The sequence below is a fragment of the Mustelus asterias genome, chromosome 5 (genome assembly GCF_964213995.1).
Source record: "Mustelus asterias chromosome 5, sMusAst1.hap1.1, whole genome shotgun sequence".
NCBI lineage: Eukaryota > Metazoa > Chordata > Chondrichthyes > Carcharhiniformes > Triakidae > Mustelus > Mustelus asterias.
The window spans coordinates 34,729,429-34,750,076 of NC_135805.1; the positions used below are offsets into that span (position 1 = coordinate 34,729,429).

Sequence of the window (20,648 nt, forward strand, 5' to 3'; positions counted from 1 at the left end):
GAGGGAGGGAGGGGAGGGGGGGCCTGGGTAAGATGCTCTGTTGGGAGAGTCAGAGCAGACTTGATGGGCCCAATGGTCTCCTTCTGCATTGTAGAGATTATATGGATGAACCTTTCTTTCACACATTGTGTGCTTGCACTGAGACTGTGTTTCGGTCCTCCAGTGCAGTGGGTGGCGCTGTCGCAGTCAGCTTGCACTGTTGCCTCGCCCACACCCATCCTACCGCTGGCGCTGCCGGGAGGAAGGTCCGAGTCGGGGGTCACGTGTGTTGGTGACGTGTGTGGGGGGATGTGTGAGGCAGCGTCGCGTTAGCTTTGAGTTTGTGAAGAAGCGGCGGAGCTGCAGCCGAGCTGGTAGCTCGAGAACCAGGGAGACGGCGGTGAGCCATATATCAGTGCGGGAGGTAGTAGCGGCTGCAAAGGACGGTCAATGTGGAAGGGCAAAGGCCTGGCCTGTGTGTAAGAGTTGGGTTTGATGGCGGGGCCTCTGCGGCCGCTTCCGTCACTTTGCTGCTGCTGCTGCTGAACGCGGTTCGGCAAGGGGGCGGGGCTGGGCAACGGGCGCGCGGCACGAGCTGGAGGGGGGCGGGGCCGCCAGCGCGTGCGCGGGATTGGAGTCGGGGCGGGGCCGCCAGCGCGCGCGCGCGACTGGAGTTGGGCGTCGGTAAGGGGCGGGGCTTCGGCGGCCCCCGTGTTGAACGGGGCGGGAGCTCGGCGGACCGAGTTGGCAGGGGCGAGGCCACCAGCGCGCGTGGCCGGACTCGCGGGGGCGGGGCCGCATCCGTGAGCGCGTGGCCGATGAGGCCAAGGGGGCCCTCTGCCAATTGGAATCACAGAATACTACAGTGCAGAAGAGACCCTTCTGAATGGAAATAGATTTCATTTATAATTGTCACACATTATCATAGTGTATTGTTTCTTGAGTGTTATACAGACAAAACATACCGTTCATAGAGAAGGAGAGAGTGCAGAATGTAGTGTTACAGTCATAGCTAGGCTGTAGGGAAAGATTAACTTAATGCGAGGTAAGTCCATTCAAAAGTCTGACAGCCCCAGGGAAGAAGCTGTACTTGAGTCGGTTGGTACCTGATCTCAGACTTTTGTATCTTTTTCCTGAAGGAAGAAGGTGGAAGAGAGAATGTCCGAGATGCATCAGTCCTTAATTATGTTGGCTGCTTTGCCGAGACAGCGGGAAGCGTAGACAGAGTCAATGGCTGGGAGGCTGGTTTGTGTGATGATTGGGCTACATTCACGACCTTTTATAGATCCTTGCGGTCTTGGGCAGAGCAGGAGCCATACCAAGCTGTGATACAACCAGAAAGAATGCTTTCTATGGTGCATCTGTAAAAGCTGGTGAGACTCATAGCTGACATGCCAAATTTCCTTAGTTTTCTGAGAAAGTAGAGGCGCTGGTGGGCTTTCTTATCTATAGTGTCGGCATGGAGGGGGGGGGACCAGGACAGGTTGTTGGTGGCCTGGACACCTAAAAACTTGAAGCTCTCGACCCTTTCGACTTCGTCTCCATTGATGTAGACAGGGGCATGTTCTTCTTTACGCTCCCTTAGATTGATGACAATCTCCTTCATTTTGTTGACATTGAGGGAGAGATTATTGTCATCGCACCAGTTCACCAGATTCTCTATCTCATTCCTGCACTCTGTCTCGTCATTGTTTGAGATCCGACCCACTACGGTCATCAGCAAACTTGAAATCGAATTGCAGGGGAATTTGGCCACACAGTCATAGGTGTAAAAGGAGTATACTAGGGGGCTGAGAATACAGCCTTGTGGGGCACCACTGTTGAGGATAATCGTGGAGGAGGTGTTGTTGCCTATCCTTACTGATTGTAATGGCAGTTGTGATGGGGCTGGGAGGCAATGGGCTATGAGAGAAAAGGTCTGACTGTCAATGCAGCGATTTCCTTTCAATGCCATCTTTCATTGACATGTTACAAGAGTGACTATTTCAGTGTCTGACTTTATACTCCCGCTGTTGTTTATGTTGGAGCTCTTTTTAAACACTTTCCTTCCAATATCAGAGGATTGCGTCCCCTCTTCTCCCCAACCACATGTGTGTTTGTTAAGGCACGAATTTGCTGAAGGATTGCTGCCAAAAGCCTTGAACCCTTCGTGTGGATTTGGCAGCCTTTTCTTTTGTTTTTGTATTTTGCAATATTTTTCCTGTGCATCCACATAGCTAGGCCCAGGGTTAAGGAAAAGTGCTGCTATTCTGATCAGAAGTTAGATTTTGTAATCTTGACACAAGTTTGTTCTGAAATCACACCCCCCCCCCCCCACCGCCGATATATTTACCTAAATCAGAAGTGTATTTCGAGAGTTTGAACCACTTGTAAAATAACACTGTCATAACTAGACATAAGGTGGCACAGTGGTTACCACTGCTGCCTGACAGCGGCATGGACCTGGATTTGATTTCAACCTTGGGTGACTGTCAGCGTGGGTTTCCTCCTGGTGTTTAGATTTCCTCCCACAGTCCAAAGATGTGAAAGTTACGTGGATTGGCCTTGCCAAATTGTCCCTTAATGTCCAAAGATGTAAAGGTTTGGGGGATTAGTGAGGTATATACATAGGATTATGGAATAGGGCCTAGGTGGGATGCTCTGTTAGAGAGTCGGTGCAGTCTTGATGGGACGAGTGACCTCCTTTGACACTGTATGGATTCTATGACTGCTTTAATCCGCACAATTTGAAATGCTTCATCTTTATGTATCTAAATGTCTGTTTTTTCTAAAATAAGACTTCATTGGAAGTCTGAAGTTATCCATGTTAGATGGATGCAAATAAATCTTTTTTAAATTGAGAGATTGGGAAATGTTGGGATTCAGAGGTGTCTGGGTATCCTTGTGCTTATTATAAAGTTAACATTAAGGTACAACAATCAATTGTGAAAGCAATAGTGTGATAGCTTTAATTACAAAGGGGTTTGAGTAGAAGAGTGAAGAAGTCTTATTGTAATTTTATAAACTGTACTTGAGGCCACACTTGGCGTACTGTGTACATTTTTGGTCACCTAGTCTTGGAGGGAATGCTGCAAAGATTCAGTGGACAGATTCCTGAAATGAGAGGATTGTCCTCAGAGAATTGATTGAATAGACTGGAATTTAGAAGACTGTGAATGATCTCATTGAAACACACAAAATTCTTAACGGAGTTGATAGGGTAGATGCTGGGAGGATGTATTTCCTGCCCTGGGAGTCTCCGAATAAGTGATCAGCCATTTAGGACTGGGGTGAGAAATTACAACAGAAATTGATAGATTTTTGGATAATAAGAGAATCAGAGGTTATCAGGTCAGTGCAGGAAGGTGGAGTTGAGGGAGAAGATAAGCCATGATTGTATTGAAAAGTGGAGTAGGTTCAAATGGCCTACTTCCTATTTCTTTTATTCTGATAAGAATTTAGCTCGGCTATTAAGTTGAGTTGATAAATTTGAAACAGAAAATGTGAAATGTTGCATCAAGGAGGGGGGAAGTTACCTGGGCAACTTGTTCCAAGAGGTGATCTCACCCCTTAGAATAGTGTCTTCTGATATGGTTAGTGGTCAGAGACAGGAGGGTGTGACTGAGTGAGGCAGGAAGCCATTCAAGTAAGGGGAGTAAATAGGAATATGGTGGCAGGAGCAAACATAGCCAGGGGGACAGATACAGTCTCTAGCCGAGTGCAAGTGTTGCCTGTCTGGTGTCAGGGTTCAGGGCATCTGCTCAGGGCTGGGGAGGAACTTTCAATGAGAGGGGAAGGATCCCATTTGTCATGGTCCTCATAGGATGCAACAACATAGATTAGGAAAGTGTTTTTGCCTATGGCTTATGAGCAGCGAGGGGATAAATTAGAAAGCAGAACCTCGAAGATAATATTTGGATTACTACCTGACCCACGAATAAACTGGCATAGGGCAGGTAAATAAGACATTAGAGTCATGAATGCATGGTTCAAAGATTGGTATGGGAGAAATGCATTTTGATTCTAGGGGCATTGGCACCGGTGCTAGGAAAAGTGGGAGCTGTACCATTGAGATGGTCTTCACCTGAACTGTGTTGGACCAATGTTCTGGTGAGCCATATAACTTGGGTCGCAAAAAGAACTTGAAACTTAACAGTGAGGGCAAGGGTTAATAGAAACATAGAAAACTACAGCACAAAATAGGCCCTTCGGCCCCACAAGTTGTGCCGAACATATCCCTACCTTTTAGGCCTACCTATAACCCTCCATCCTATTAAGCCCCATGTACTCATCCAGGAGTTTCTTAAAAGACCCTATTGAGTTTGCCTCCACCACCACTGACGGCAGCCGATTCCACTTGCCCACCACCCTCTGTGTGAAAAACTTCCCCCTAACATTTCCCCTGTACCTACCCCCCAGCACCTTAAACCTGTGTCCTCTCGTAGCAGCCATTTCCACCCTGGGAAAAAGCCTCTGAGAGTCCACCCGATCTATGCCTCTCAGCATCTTATATACCTCTAATAGGTCTCCTCTCATCCTACGTCTCTGCAAGGAGAAATGACCGAGCTCCCTCAGCCTATCCTCATAAGGCATGCCACTCAATCCAGGCAACATCCTTGTAAATCTCCTCTGCACCCTTTCAATCTTTTCCCATCCTTCCTGTAATGAGGCGACCAGAACTGAGCACAGTACTCCAAGTGGGGTCTGACGAGGGTCTTATATAGCTGCATCATTATCCCCGGACTCCTAAACTCAGTCCCTTGATTGATAAAGGCCAGCACACCATATGCCTTCTTAACCATCTCCTCCACCTGCGGGGCTGATTTTAGAGTCCTATGGACCCGGACCCCAAGGTCCTTCTGATCCTCTACCGTACTAAGAGTCTTTCCCTTTATATTGTACTCCATCATCCCATTTGACCTGCCAAAATGGACCACTATGCATTTATCTGGGTTGAAGTCCATCTGCCACTTCTCTGCCCAGTCTTGCATTCTATCTATGTCCCTCTGTAACTTCTGACATCCCTCCAGACTATCCACAACCCCACCAACCTTTGTGTCGTCGGCAAACTTACCAACCCATCCCTCCACTTCCTCATCCAGGTCATTTATGAAAATGACAAACAGCAAGGGTCCCAGAACAAATCCCTGGGGCATACCACTGGTGAACGACTTCCAATTAGAAAAAGACCCATCTATACACACTCTCTGCCTCCTTTGGGCAAGCCAGTTCTGGATCCACAGGGCAGCAGCCCCTTGGATCCCATGCCCTCTCACTTTTTCTAGAAGCCTTGCATGGGGGACCTTATCGAACGCCTTGCTAAAATCCATATAAACCACATCTACCGCTTTCCCTTCGTCAATGTGTTTAGTCACATTTTCGAAGAACTCCACCAGGCTCGTAAGGCACGATCTGCCTTTGACAAAGCCATGCTGAGTATTCTTGAGCATACTAAACCTCTCTAAATGCTCATAAATCCCTCAGGATCTTCTCCATCAGCTTACCAACCACTGAGGTTAGACTCACCGGTCGGTAATTTCCTGGGCTATCCCTATTCCCCTTCTTGAAAATAGGAACCACATCCGCAATCCTCCGGCACCTCTCCCGTCTCCATCGACGACGCAAAGATCATCGCCAGAGGCGGTGGAGGAACTTGTGGTAATTTAAAGGAAAAGGGCAAAGCAAAAAAAAGGTTGAGATAAGGGAATTGATTATCAGCTTGACAGGAAGGGACAGAGCATGGCAGCAGATAAGGCCAGAGGTTTCAAAAATAGAAAAAAGGCAGAACTGAAGGCTCTTTATCTGAATGCACTAAGCATTCCTAACAAAACTGATGAATTGTCAGATGAAGTAGAAGTAAATGTGTATGATCTGATCATCATTACAGAGACATGGCTACAACGTGACCAGGGCCACTTGACATTCCAGAAGGACTGGAAGCTAGAAAAAGGTGGAGGGTAGCTCTACAATAGAAAGATTACCTTAATTCTAAATGTCAAAATGTAAAATCAGTTTTGGGTAGAGGTAAACAATAGCAAAGGTAAGAAATCACTTGCGGGAGTAGGTTATAGGTTCTCTAACAGTCGTTACCTTATTGGAGGAGATATACAGGAAGAAATATTGGGGCTTGTGATAAAGGTACAGCGGTAATCATGGGTGATTTTAATCTACATATAGGTTGAACAAATCAGCTTGGCAAAGATAGCCTGAAAGGTGAATTCATAGTGTTTTTGGGACAGTTTCTTAGAGCAGCCAACCAGTGAACAGACCATTCTAGATCTGGTAATGTACAAAAAGACAAGATTAATTGATGACATGACAAAGGAACTCTTAGATTTTGGTGATCATAACACGATTGAGCTTTGTATTCAGTTTGAGGGAGCGGAGAGTGAGTCTAAGATGTGTGTTTTAAGCTTAAATGAAGCCCGTTATAAGGATACGAGGACAGAGCTGACTAAAGTAAACTGGGAAATTAGGTTAATGGATTGTTCAGTGGAGCTGGAATGGCAAACTTTTAAAGACATACTTCAGAATACTCAGAAAAGATACAATCCAGTGAGAGAGAAAATCTCCAGGGGAAGGAAGCACCATTTGTGTCCAATTGAGGAAGATAAAGATTGTATTAAATTCAAAGAAAAAGCATATAATTCCATGAACATTTGTAGTGGCTCAGAAGATTGGATAGAATATGCAAACCAGCAAAGAATGACTAAAAAGTTGAGGTAAAGTTAGACTGAGAGAAAGCTAGCTAGCAACATAAAAGCAGATAGTAAAAGTTTCCTACAGGTACCTAAAAAGGGAAAGAGTAACTAAAGTGAGCATTGGCCCTCTGGAGAGTCTGGGGAATTAATAATGGGATATCTCGATGGCATCTGGCAGAATCAGCCTGATTTCTGTTGACGGGAAATTGTGTTGACTTTTTATTAGCGCTCTTTGACTTAAGTAACAAGCAACGTGGATGGAGGAAATCTGTAGATGTGTCACTGGATTTCCAAAAGGCATTGACAAAGTGTCACATCAATGGTAACTAGACAAAATAAGCACACGGTGAAGAGGGTAACATATTAGCATGGAAATAGGATTGGTTGTTTTACAGGAAACAAAGCATAATGATAAACGGGTCATTTTTTGGGTTGGCAAGGTGTAGCCAGTAGCTGTATTGATCAGTGCTAGGGCCTCAACTATTTTCAGTCTTTATGAATGACTTGGATGGAGGGGCCAAATATATAATTGCTAAATTTGCTGATGACATAAAGATAAGTAGGAACATAAGTAATGAAGACGTGAGTCTGCAAATGGATATCAATCGATTAAGTAAGTAGGCAAATATTTGGCAGATGAAGTAGAATGTGGGAAATGTGAACTTGTTCACTTTGGCAGGAAGAACAGGGAAACATTTTGTTTAAATAGAGAGGGAGAGATTGTAGAATTCTGGGTACAGAGGAACTTAAGTGCCCTGGTATATGAATTGCAAAATGTTAGTATGCATATACAGCAAGTGATTAGGAATATAAATGGAGTGTTGTCATTTATTGCAAGGGGCATGGAATATAGAAGTTTTATACAGTGGTCCAGGGCATTGGTGTGAAAACATCAAGAATAGTGTATGTAGATTTGATCTCCTTGTTTAAGGAAGAACATAATTGCATTAGAAGCATTTCAGAGAAGGTTCACTTGACTGATTCTTGGGAGGAAGGGTTTATTTTATGAGGAAAGAAAGATGAGACAAGCTAGGCCTGTATTCAATAGAGTTTAGAAGAATGAGAGGTGATCTTATTAAAACATATGATATCCTGAGTTTACTAGGCAGATGCTAAAAGGATGTTTCTGTTTGTTGGGCAGACTAGAACTATGTTACTCGGTTTAAAAATATGGGGTCTCCCATTTAACACTGAGATGAGGGGAAATGTTTTCTTTCAGAGGATCATGAGATTGTGGTACTGCCTTCCCCAGAGAGTGGTGGAAGCCATGGGTCATTTTTAAGGCTGAGTTAGATTCTTGACTGATCATGGGTCTGGCAGGAGGAAGTTGCGAAGAACAAAGGGACCTTGGCGGGTTTGTCCATTGATCTCTGAAGACGGAACAGCAGGTTAATAGGGTGGTGAAAAAGGCATATGGCACATTTACCTTTATCAGGGTATAGATTACAAAAGCACAGAGGTCATGATGGAGTTTATAGGACTTTGGTGAGGCCACAGCTGGAATACTGTGCAGTTCTGGCCGCCACATTGTCGGAAGGACATGAACGCACTGGAAGGGGTGCAGAGGAGGTTCACCAGGATGTTGCCTGGGATGGAACATTTAAGTTATAAAGAGCGGTTGGATAAGCTTGTGCTGTTTTCTTTGGAGCATAGAAGACTGAGGGGCGACCTGATTGAGGTGTTCAAGATTATGAGGGGCATGGGCAGGGTGGATAGGGAGCAGCTGTTCCCCTTAGTTGAAGGGTCAGTTATGAGGGGACACAAGTTAAAAGTGAGGGGTGGGAGGTTTAGGGGGGATTTGAGGAAAAACCTTTTTACCCAGAGGGTGGTGACAATCTGGAATGCACTGCCTGGAAGGGTGGTGGAGGTGGGATGCCTCACATCCTTTAAAATGTACCTGGATGAATACTTGGCACGCCATAACATTCAAGGCAGTGTGCCAAATGCTGGCAGGTCAGGGCATTTCATGTGTTGATGCAGCTCGATGAGCCGAAGGACTTCTTCTGCACTGTAAGATTCTGTGACTGACAAGGGACTTAAAGGGTATAGAGGATAGACAGCAAAGTGGAAGCCACAATCAAATCAATGATCTTATCAAATAGTGAAGCAAGCTCAGAGGGCCGAATGGCCTTCACCCCCTCCAAATTCTTATGAATGTTCATACAGGTCAGAAATGCATCACAGGCATGCAGTCCCTGGCATTTTCCTTTGGGGAATTAAAAGTGATATTTCAATATATAGAAGGCAATTAGATTTAATAGGATATTGTTGAAAATTGAATGTAAAGGCTTTGGAGGCTGTGCTAAGGCTGATGTAACATTGATGAAATCCCATTTTGATTACTGTGTTCAGTTTTGGCTACCAGGCTGCAAAACCTGTCCACATACTTGGCAGAGAAGTTAAAACTGATGTGGATGTACCTATACCTCAGGGACTACAGTGCCTCAAGAAGACAGCTCACCAGCACCTTCTGAAGGCCAACTAAGGATGGGCAATAAATGCTGGCCTGGCCAATGATGCCCTCATCCCATACATGAATAAAAACATGCAATTTTCTTCTTCCTTGTAAACCCAGAGAGGCTAGAAGATTTATTTTTAATGTCAGGGATGTTAAGACATGCATTTGCTATAAAAGTGATAGAATCAGAAGCCATAACTTTCAAAAGGCAAGTAGATAAGTACTTGAAAATGGAAAAGCACAAGGCGGAGAGATTACATAGGCATAATGGGCTGCATGGCCTCTTTCTGTACTGCCTTGCTTGACTAGGAATCTCTCCTGCTCTTTCCGCTTGCCTTTAGTGTATGTTGGGGCATTTACAAATTTATACTCAACCTGTTTGGCAATAAGAATGCACCTTGCTTGGCTATCAAGACTGGAGTGGGAATTGAACCCAGCGCTTCTGGCTCGGGTGGGGATGCTGCCCACTGCACCACAAAACCTCCCAATACAAAATGTTAAAGATGTTCAAATGTGGTTGTATGCTATAATAGGTTGTATAGTGTGTGGGTGGGTGATTGTGGGGAATATGTCATGCTGTTGTGAATAGTTTGACCTGGGTTAGTGGGAGGACGGGAAGAGTGTGGATGAACACAAGGTCATTGCTAATGTTTTGTCAGCTGAGTGTATCCTTATTGTTTTTTGTTTTTGCTCCCAAAGCTTTGACAGGCACATCAGTCTATATGTGCTACATCGAGTGTTGGAAAAATGACAGATGACAGAGATGTATTACGGGATGTTTGGTTTGGAAGAATACCAACCTGTTTCACTTTATCTCAGGATGAAATAACTGAAAGAGAGGCTGAACCTTATTATGTAAGTATGAGGAAAGAAAATAATTGTTTGCATATCTCTACTATATGGAATAGGGCAAGTACTATTCGGTTTAACCCACTAATAATGTTTTATACTCATCTCCAGGTTATGGGATGGCACAGTGTTTAGCACTGCTGCCTTACAGCACCAGCGACCCGGGTTCGATTCCCGGCTTGGGTCACTGTGGAATCTGCACATTCTCCCCGTATCTGGGTTTCCTCTGGGTGCTCCAGTTTCCTCCCACAGTCCGAAAGATGTGCTGGTTAGGTTTTTTAAGTTTAAAGTTTATTTATTAGTGTCACAAGAAAATTCCCTAGTCGCCACACTCCGGCGCCTGTTCGGGTACACTGAGGGAGAATTTAGCATGGCCGTTGCACCTAACCAGCACGTCTTTCAGACTGTGGGAGAAAAGCAGAGCACCCAGAGGAATCCCATGCGACACTGGGAGAAAGCGCAGACTCCACACAGACAGTGACCTAAGCCGGGAACTGAACCCGGGTACCTGGCGCTGTGCGACCATGCCCCCTAGATGCATTGGCCATGCTAAATTCTCCCTCAGTGTGCCTGAATAGGCACAGGAGTGTGGCAACTAGGGGATTTTCACAGTAACTTAATTGCTGTGTTAATGTAAACCCACTTGTGACATTAATAAAAAACTAAACTTTTAAATGTTCTATTAAAATTCAGGATATTTAAACACCTAATTTTACTTTTGGTATTGTTTCATATTAAAATGTAGTGAGCAGTTTATTTGATAAGTGCAGTATTTGTAACATATGCAGATTTTTGCTTTTTTCTCTTGTTGGTCACCCATTGACTGTTCCCTCTTCTATCCAGGCCCTGATAGAAGCAGTCAGCCCTCTATATTTTAAAGTAGCAGTTGATATCTAGTCTTGAGGGAAGATAGGAGACTTCCACTTTTGCCACCCAGTGTTGGCGTGAAGTATTTTCAATGCCAAATACGTAAGCCAAAACAAATCTCTCCTATATCTTAATTTGCTGTTAATTCATTCTTGCAGCATCCATCAGATTGGGTGGGCAAAGGTTCAGCAAATGAAGTTTTTCCTTGTTGACTTTGTTAGCTTGGAGTTGAAAGAAAGTACCAATGTACATGTAACACTTTCCGTGTGCTCAACAGGCCAAAGTTCAAGTGTTCTTTCTTATTGTTCCGTGGGATGTGGGTGTCACTGACAAGGCCAGCATTTGTTGCCCATTTCTAATTTCCTTTTAATTGAATAGTTTCTTAGGCCACTTCAGAGGGCAGTTAAGAGTTGACCACATTATTGTGGGTCTGGAGTGACATGTTGTCCTGACCAGGTAAGAATGGCAGATTTCCCTTCCCTAAGGGATATTTATTTTATGACAGTTAAATGGTCACCATAACTCAGACTAGCTTCTATTCCAGATTTATTATCCACATTCAAATCCCATCTTTCCACCAGCTACTGTGGTGGGATTTGAAATCTTGAACCCAGAGCCCGTGTCTCTGGATTACTAGTCCAGCAACTTTACAGCTACACCGTTATCCCCCCCATAAGTGTGGTCAATGTTGATTCCAAGATGACTTTCTGACCATATGTTCACAATATGATTAAGACTGTCTCTTTCTATCTCTGAGGCATTGCCTGCTTCTGCCTCAGCTCATTTACTTCTGGACTCTTATCCATGCCTTTGTACCCTGTAGACTTGACCATTCTAATAGGCTCCTGGCTGTTCTATCCTCTAGATACTTATAAATGTCTAAAACTCTGCTGCCTGTCTCCTAACTCGTACCAAGTGCTGTTCGCTGAACATCCCTATGCCCGCTGACCTATATTGACTCCTGGTTAAGCAACACAGTATTAAAATTCTCATCCTTGTTTTTGAATCCATCAAGGCCTCACCTTTTATTTTCTATGGAATGTCCTCTAGTACCACAACCCTCCGAGATAAGTGTACTACTCTAAATCTGGCCTCTTGAATGTGGCTGATTTTAATTGCCCCACATTTGTAGCTGTGCCTTTAGTTAATAAGCCCTCAAATTCCTTCCCTAAACCTTTCCTCCTTTCTACGATGCTACTTAAAACCTTACTTTGCCGAGCTTTCATCATCTGCCCTAAATCTCTTTATGTAGCTTGGTATTTAATTTTGTAATGCTCCTGTAAAATGCCTTGAGTATCCTCTTTATGTTCCACCTTAAATGTAATAAAAGTTGTTTTTAAAATGCTCCGGCAAAACACCTTAAATGCATGGTGTTGTAGTAATCTCTTGTTCCAGCTTTCAGATAGTGGAAAAAGCTTGTCAGAAAATGTGATTTCGGGTATAAACTGCAATTTAAGTTTATTAAAAATTTCATTTTTAACTTCCAAGTACACAAAGAAAGACACAGTGAGTTTATTACAGGTATTATTGAGATATTACAGAGCCCATAACTTGTGCCTGAGGCTGAATGGCTGCACCTGTTCCTAAAGTTTGTAGAAATAATGTTTTCCAAGCTAAGCTGGTTAAATTCATTTTGTGAATTCGCCAACTCCACCAGCCATTAAACAAAAACTAATTTTACCTTCTCGTTAATTAATTGCCTGTTTAAAGCCAATCAGCCTATTCAGTGATTTATAAACTTACTTTGTAATTAAAACCTGTTTGCCTTCCGAAAGTGCGTAAGGTCATGGCTATCACCTGAGTATAGTAAATAAAGTTTGAATTCCCACTCTCACCTCAAATGATTTTTAAAAAAAAATTATATGGACTTTTCTCAATTGAAATGTGAATGGATCTTCTTGTTCACAGCAAGCCCTCCATGAAACAATAGATTCCACCTCCACTGTTGTGAAAAGGCCAGTACTGTTTCCTATAATGTAATGTAGCCCTGTCAGCATTTCACCATTCTAGAATCATAGACGTAATTTCTTTTCTCAATTTCTTTTCAGCTTCTTTTACCAAGAGTGAGTTATTTGATGTTGGTCACTGACAAAGCTAAAAAGCACTTCCAAAAAGTTATGAGACAAGAGGATGTGGGAGAGATGTGGTTTGAATATGAAGGAGTACCTCTGAAGTGGTGAGTTTCTGTTTAATATCATATGTAACTTGTTCATTGTAAATTTTACATAGGTGTTTGGCCTTTTGGTGCCTGCCATAGACGTAGGTTCTTCAATGTTGGAGTTTTGTCCTCCATTAAAATAAAATTATAGCTTGCTAAAGAGCATGTTCAAATCTACTTTTAAAGAATCAGGCAATCGATTTATACCTACAATAGTTCTGTTTTGAATGTGAGTATATTTGCATATTTATTTTGGTGCTCAAATTGATCCCAATATTTTATTTTTGATACTTTATCTTAATTACATTAACCAAACATGATCCACATTTTATAGAATTGAGGATTGGAAGGTTCCAATGTCTCTTATCAGTTATGATGTGGAGATGCCGGCGTTGGACTGGGATAAACACAGTAAGAAGTCTCACAACACCAGGTTAAAGTCCAACAGGTTTATTTGGTAACACAAGCCACTAGCTTTCGGAGCGCTGCCCCTTCATCGGGTAAGTGGGAGTCCTGTTCACAAACATATTTGGTAGCACAAGCCATGACAGTGCAGAGTCGCTGAGCAGAGATTGTTAGCCAAGTTCCGCACACGTGAGGACGGCCTCAACCGGGATCTTGGGTTCATGTCACACTATCTGTAACCCCCACGACTTGCCTGGGCTTGCAAAATCTCACTAACTGTCCTGGCTGAAGACAATACACACCTCTTTAACCTGTGCTTAACCCTCTCTCCACTCACATGTCTATACCTTTAAGACTTGATTACCTGTAAAGACTCGCATTCCAACCATTATTTTGTAAATTGAGTTTGTGTTTTTATATGCCCTGTTTGTGAACAGAACTCCCACTTACCCAATGAAGGGGCAGCGCTCCAAAAGCTAGTGGCTTGTGCTACCAAATAAACCTGTTGGACTTTAAGCTGGTGTTGTGAGACTTCTTACTGTTTTATCAGTTACCCAGTTATACGAGCCAATCATGTAAATGAATCTGTAGTCAGTATTTGTTTAAAATATTTAAAGTAGCATGGTACCCAAGTTTCTGCTACAATTGTGACCTAGCAGTGAAAGTGTTATGCACATTTAGTTGCTCCCCATATAATTTCTCAACTGTAACTTCGTGAGGTTGGAGGGAGATAGGTGAGCATCTCGCTCACACGTAAGGATATTAACAGCCGGCTTCTTTGAGTCTCTTTCTCTTCCCATCTCTTGCCCCCTTGATAAAAAAGAATTTGTATTCCACAGCTTTTTTCTCCCATTAATTTAATCGTCAAAAAGTATTATTCATGATAATTTTGAAATCGACTTGTGCAGCATCCTACCACAAGGAGGAGTCGAGGCAAATAGCATTTAAGGGGCATGGGACGTGAGGGGAAAAGGTGTAGCAGGATATGCTGATGGGGTTAGATGAAAAGGAGTTGGAGAAAGCTGATTCCAGCATGACTCAAGTTGGGCAAAATGTCCTGTTTCTGCATTCATACCTATAAATAGATTTTACTATTTAAGTGACTTCTTCCTATTAGACCCTTGGTTGCTTTGAAGAATGGACATAGTTGGAAATTCTGTAGAGAATTGTAAATATTAAATTGTGATACTTATGTACTTTACCTGTATCTTTGCTCTAACTGTTCTAAGTTAAGTGTATTACAAGTTAGGGTACAATATTTTCTGTGACCATTGTTTGATGCTGCACCAGGAAACTAGAAATGCTTGATTACATGCCTAAAATTATAAATCTGGGGAAAATTAATTAATTCAATATAATAAAAAATAGCAATGACTAACGTGTTGTGGTGTTAATTGTACATGTTCCTCTGTAATCAAGTGTTGGGGCTGTCACGATGGTTTTCTTGTTGTACTTAAAAACTATTGTTCCTTCAAGTAACCAAACAAAGTAACAGAGTGGTTTCAAGATGATTGATTTCATAGAAATCATAGAAACCCTACAGTACAGAAAGAGGCCATTCGGCCCATCGAGTCTGCACCGACCACAATCCCACCCAGGCCCTACCCCCATATCCCTACATATTTACCCACTAATTCCTCTAACCTACACATCTCAGGACACTAAGGGGAATTTTTTTTTAGCATGGCCAATCAACCTAACCCGCACATCTTTGGATCTTGTGTGATTTAATAAACTATAGCTTGCTACAGGAACCTGAATGTCCATTCAGGGCATTCAGAGTGAAAAATGCAGAAATACAAAGGCAATTAAAGACTCTGCTTTGATTATAAGTAATTAGTGTACACCAATAACAGAATAGGAGTTATCTCTGTCCAATCATCGTTATGGTTACCTCATGCATATATAAGGGTATAATGTCCAATCAAAACTTGAGCATGTTATATCGTCAAGAAACGGAAGCTCGATCTCTGACCAATGGTACCTCAACCTTCCTTCCCATTGTTCCTTGTTCTATTGGGCAGGCATGAACTGCAGCCGCACATCATTCGATTAGATCGTCCTTGAGCCTGATCTGGGCTTACTTTAATCAAAATCTGTCATTTGCACATAGCTTTCTCTGTGCGACTGAGGTTCAGCTTGCAGCGTATGTGATTTTTAACCCTTTTATCAAGGATTTATCCATGTCCTTAAATTACAACTTTATAATCACTTCTTAAATTATTCTTTCATGGGATATGGGCACCACCGGCAGGGCCAGCATTTGTTGCCCATCCCTAATTGCTCATCAGAAAGTCGTGATGAGCCGTCGGATTGAACTGCTGCAGTCCACGCGGTGTGGGTACATCCACAGTACTGTTAACATTTTGCCCCAGTGACTGAAGGAATAAATTCCTAGTCAGGATGACGGGTGGCTTGAAGGGAAGCTTGCAGATGATGCTGTTCCCATGCATCTGCTGCTCTTGTCCTTCTAGGTGGTAGTGGTCGTGGGTTTGGAAGGTCAAAGGAGGCTTGTTGAGTTGTTGCAGTACATCTTGTAGATTGGTGTACACTGCTGCCAGTGTGTGTCAGTCTTTTGACCAGCCCCAGCTGGGGTTCCCCAGAAGTTATTGATTCGGGGAAGACCCCTTGATTTGTCACCATCCGGGTAACGAGGAATTACTGGCTCCGTGTCTTTATTCAAATCACCTTCTGCTGGTAGCAACAAAGATTTAAGCCAACAAGGTTCTCTTTTCCTGTCAATACCTTATCTGGACCCAATAGTTATGTTTAAAAACCAGGCTTTCTTGAACTACTAAAAGGTAAGGCGAAATGGTACAACATGTGCCTCTACAGTCATACAGATTAGAGATGAGGAATGAGTCCAATAGTAAGTAAATATAAAGAAAGTTATACAGAGCAGTTCAAGTTGTGAGGAGTAGATGATGATGTGTTGCAGTCATTACGATTGTTTTCAGTGTAGTTGGCTTTTGCTGGCGAATGGCTGATTCGTCAGTTCAGATGTCCTGTAGTTTGGTAACGATTTCAGTTACTTTCCAGTTGTGACCCTTCTGTTGGCTTATTGAATTCCACAGAAAGAGAAAGAGTTTTAGATGTTTTTGCAAAAGCTGGCTATCTTTGCAGAGGTCCTGCCTCATGCATTGTATTCTCTTCAGTGTGGCAAACTTTCAGCTGCTTTTCTCACAGCACAGACCAACAGACAGACAGAAGAGCGCAGGCTGATAGCAAGCAGGCTTTTAACCTCCAAATATGTGTATTCCAAGAGGACTGAATGTACTCGTATGCCTAAGCCATTATACTCAGGTTCTTGGAGATGAGAGGGTCAATATGTCCCTTTGTCCTTACCAGAGATGGTCTTTGGATGGTTTTCAAATTACCTTGTCTGAAAACATGGGGAGAGGGGTTCCATTGTCTCTCAGGGAAACCCCTTGCAGCCATTCCTGTCAGTGGCGAGCTGTACAGGACTTTAACCTGGTGTTGTGAGACTTCTTACTTGCTGTACATTCTCAGCCATCTTTGCTGTCTATGTCTATTTTAAAAAAATATACAACTCGGGTCTTTTTTGAAGTCTGATGTTTCCTTGTATAATTCCAGGGTTTTTCTCCATTCTCAAAGCAGTCAGTTGTTGAGGCAATGAATGTTTAAGATGGTCGATGGGATGCCAATCAAGTGGGCTGCTTTGTCCTGGGTGGTGTGGGGCTTCTTAAGTATTGATGGAGCTACACTCATCCAGGCAAGGAACCTGAGTGTGCCATCTGCCTGTGTGTGATTACAATGAGTATTTCTCATGAACCAGGACTTGACATAAACCTGAGGAAGTTTCTTAACCATATGTATACAATTAGTTAAGTAAAATGCAATTCATTGCGTTAACTCAGTCTAGAAAAATAGCTGTTTTTAACAAGTTGGGATGAAATTCGCTTGAACTTTATATCCATTGCTCTTTGTTTTTGATTTATTAATGTCATGTATTTGTATACAGTGAAAAGTATTGTTTCTTGCGCACCATATAGCCAAAGCATACCGTTCATAGAGAAGGAAACGAGAGAGTGGAGAATGTAGTGTTAAAGTCATAGCTAGGGTGTAGAGAAAGATCAACTTAATGTGAGGTAAGTCCGTTCAAAAGTCTGATGGCAGCAGGGAAGAAGCTGTTTTTAGACGGTTGGTACGTGAAACCAGACTTTTGTATCTTTTTCCCGACGAAGAGAATATGTCTGTGGTGTGTGGAGTCCTTGACTATGCTGGCTGCTTTTCCGAGGCAGCGGGAAGTGTAGATAGTTTTAATGGATGGCTTGAGTGATGGACTGGGCTTCATTCACGACCCTTTGTTGTTTCTTGCGGTCTTGGGCAGAGCAGGAGCCATACCAAGCTGTGATACAACCAGAAAGAATGCTTCCTATGATGCATCTGTAAAAGTTTATATCATGACAACAAAGTATTATATCAGCTGGATACCACAGCGGCACGCTAAGAGAAGTTTGGCAGAAAATAGATTTTCGAAGGTTATTTTTTTTAAAAGATTGAGCACACCAAAAGTATTTGTAATTTTCTTAAGTAACTAACTTAATCATTAATTTTTGATTGTTACAAGTTGATATTTCTGCTTTGGATCCTCACAAACTTTGTGTGTCCATCAGGGCATTCCTTTCCCATCGAACAGGAGAGGGACTGCTCGTTTGATATTTAAGTAAAGTTTATTAGTGTCACAAGATGGCTTACATTAACAGTGCAATGAAGTTAATGTGAAATCAGCTAGTCGCCACATTCTGGCACCTGTTCGGGTACATTGAGGAAGAATTTTAGCATGGCCAATGCACCTAACCAGCACGTCCTTTGGACTGTGGGAGGAAACTGGAGCACCCGGAGGAAGCCCACGCAGACGCAGGGAGAATGTGCAGACCCCGCACAGACAGTGACCCAAGCTGGGAATTCAACACGGATCCCTGGTGCTGTGAGGCAGCAGTGCTACTGTGCTGCCCATATTTGAAGATTGAAGCTGATTTCAGTAACAATGCAGAACTACGATCATAAAATTATCAAGATTCATTTAAACTGACCAATGCATATAGCAAGCAACTTCATGTGCTAACTGACTGTAATGGACTGTGCAGTAAAATCCGATTGAATGAGATCAAACTAAATTGACCTTGGCACCCGTGCGGTGGGACGAAATAAAATTGGTCTGTGTTTCTATTTCTGATTGCAAAGTAAAACCTCTCGTGAAACTATTTGGATGTGATTGTTAAGGCTTACTGCAGCCAAACCCAGTATACTTTTAAGGTTAAATAGCCTGTCCTACAAGTCTAAACACAAAATACCAACCTGTCTTTTCCCTAAACAAGTGCTTTATCTCGCATTGTATGTATATGTGCATGTTTGCCACTAGATGGTGCTGGAGTATCATGTATAGAGTAATCGTACCCTGTACAACACAAACATAAAAAGAATGTACTTGAAATCTGAAAAAGAAACACAACTCTGTCTCTCTCATTCCACAGATATATTAACATTTCAGGTTGATAACCTTCCATCAGCATTTCTCGTCCACCTACATTTTTTTCTGTTGGGGAGATTTGCACTGATCATTGCATGATTAAAAGTTTATTTATTAGTCACAAGTAAGGCTTGTTAAGAGAAAAGGCAGGTTGGTATTTTGTGTTTAGACTCATAGGTACTCAGCGGGCTATTTAACCTTAAAAGCATACTGGCCTTGGCTGCGGTAAGCCTTTACACTGCAATGAGGATACTGTGAAATTCCCCTAGCCGCCACAGTCTGGCGCCTGTTCGGGTCAATGCACCTAATCTGCATGTCTTTCAGAGTGTGGGAAGAAACCGGAGCACCCTGAGGAAACCCATGCAGACACGGGGAGAACATGCAAACCCTGCACAGACAATGACCCAAGCCGGGAATCAAACCCGGGTTCCTGGTGCTCTGAAGCAGCAGTGCTAACCACTGTGCTACTGTGCCACCCCAAAATACCAACCTGTATTTAGGTGTTACTGTTGCAATTGCAGTTCTATTAAATCCTGTCAAATAACGCCACTTGTATATAAAAGAAAGTTATCAGAAAACATTATGGAAAGGAGAATAAAGTTTAGCTTTTCAAATACTAATGTTGACGAGATTGCATTTGAGGATTATGTCTATTTATAACAAGTTTTGTTGAATGACTGGTTTGTGGCAGGTAATTAAAGGGCATTTGATGAGGTGAAGCCTGGCATGTTGATGGCAAGAAACTGATGTCGGTTGTTTAGTAACATTCAGGCTGTGGAGTTTGGAAACTTGTGGTCACATTGGGAGGGAAAGTGGTGGCTTTCCAGGTGTAGTCAGTACAATCTATTAACACAGGCAGTGAACTGGTTGGTGGGGTAGGAGGAGATAGAATTGGAATATTGGCTATTTGCTCCAATTGACAGTGCGTGCCATATAATATCCCTTTGGTATCTGCAGGACGGAACTCAGCTTTTTACTATATTTATGAAAAACCTGAATGAGTGAATATTGCTGACAGCACTTAAATTGAGGGCTCAGTGAGTAAGATGAGAGAGGAAAGTTACAAAGGGATATTGGTAGATTAAGATGCTATCAGCCATAGAATCATAGAATTCCTACAGTGCGGAAGGAGGTTGTTCAGCCAGCCCCTCGAGTGCACAAACCACAACACCACCCCCGCTCCTATCTCTGTAGCCATGTATTTACCCTGCTAATCTTCCTGACACTAAGGGGCAGTATTGATCAATATTGGGGTGGGGTGGTGTGTGGGGAGGGGGGGGGGAGGAGGAGGAGGAGGAGAGGGTGGGGTGGTGTGGGGGGGGAGGGAGGAGGAGGGAGGGGGGAGAGGAGGGGGGGAGAGAGGGGGGGAGAGGAGAGGGGGGAGAGGAGAGGGGGGGAGGAGAGGAGGAGAGGGGGGGGAGGAGAGGAGGAGAGGGGGGGGGAGGGAGGAGAGGGGGGGGGGAGGAGAGGAGGAGGAGGGGGGGGGAGGAGAGGAGGAGGGGGGGGAGGAGAGGAGGAGGGGGGGGAGGAGAGGAGGAGGAGGGGGGGGAGGAGAGGAGGAGGGGGGGGGAGGAGAGGAGGGGGGGGAGGAGAGGAGGGGGGGGAAGGAGAGGAAGGAGGGGGGGGGGAGGAGAGGAGGGAGGGGGGGGGGGAGGAGAGGTGGGGGGGGGGAGGAGAGGAGGAGGGGGGGGGAGGAGGAGGGGGGGGAGGAGAGGAGGAGGGGGGGAGGAGAGGAGGGGGGGGGGGAGGAGAGGAGGA

At 43.7% G+C, this 20,648-nt stretch overlaps 1 protein-coding gene across 1 annotated transcript in view; it reads left to right on the forward strand.

Moving 5' to 3' along the window:
- Positions 1-267: 267 nt before the first annotated feature.
- LOC144493963 (autophagy protein 5-like) overlaps positions 268-20,648 on the forward strand; it is a 61,025-nt gene continuing 40,644 nt past the window's right edge. The window contains exons 1-4 of the mRNA XM_078213538.1: positions 268-379; positions 9,817-9,972; positions 12,882-13,009; positions 16,354-16,411. Coding sequence (XP_078069664.1) covers positions 9,865-9,972; positions 12,882-13,009; positions 16,354-16,411 — 294 coding nt within the window. The 5' untranslated portion in view covers positions 268-379; positions 9,817-9,864. The remainder of the gene's footprint in view (positions 380-9,816; positions 9,973-12,881; positions 13,010-16,353; positions 16,412-20,648) is intronic.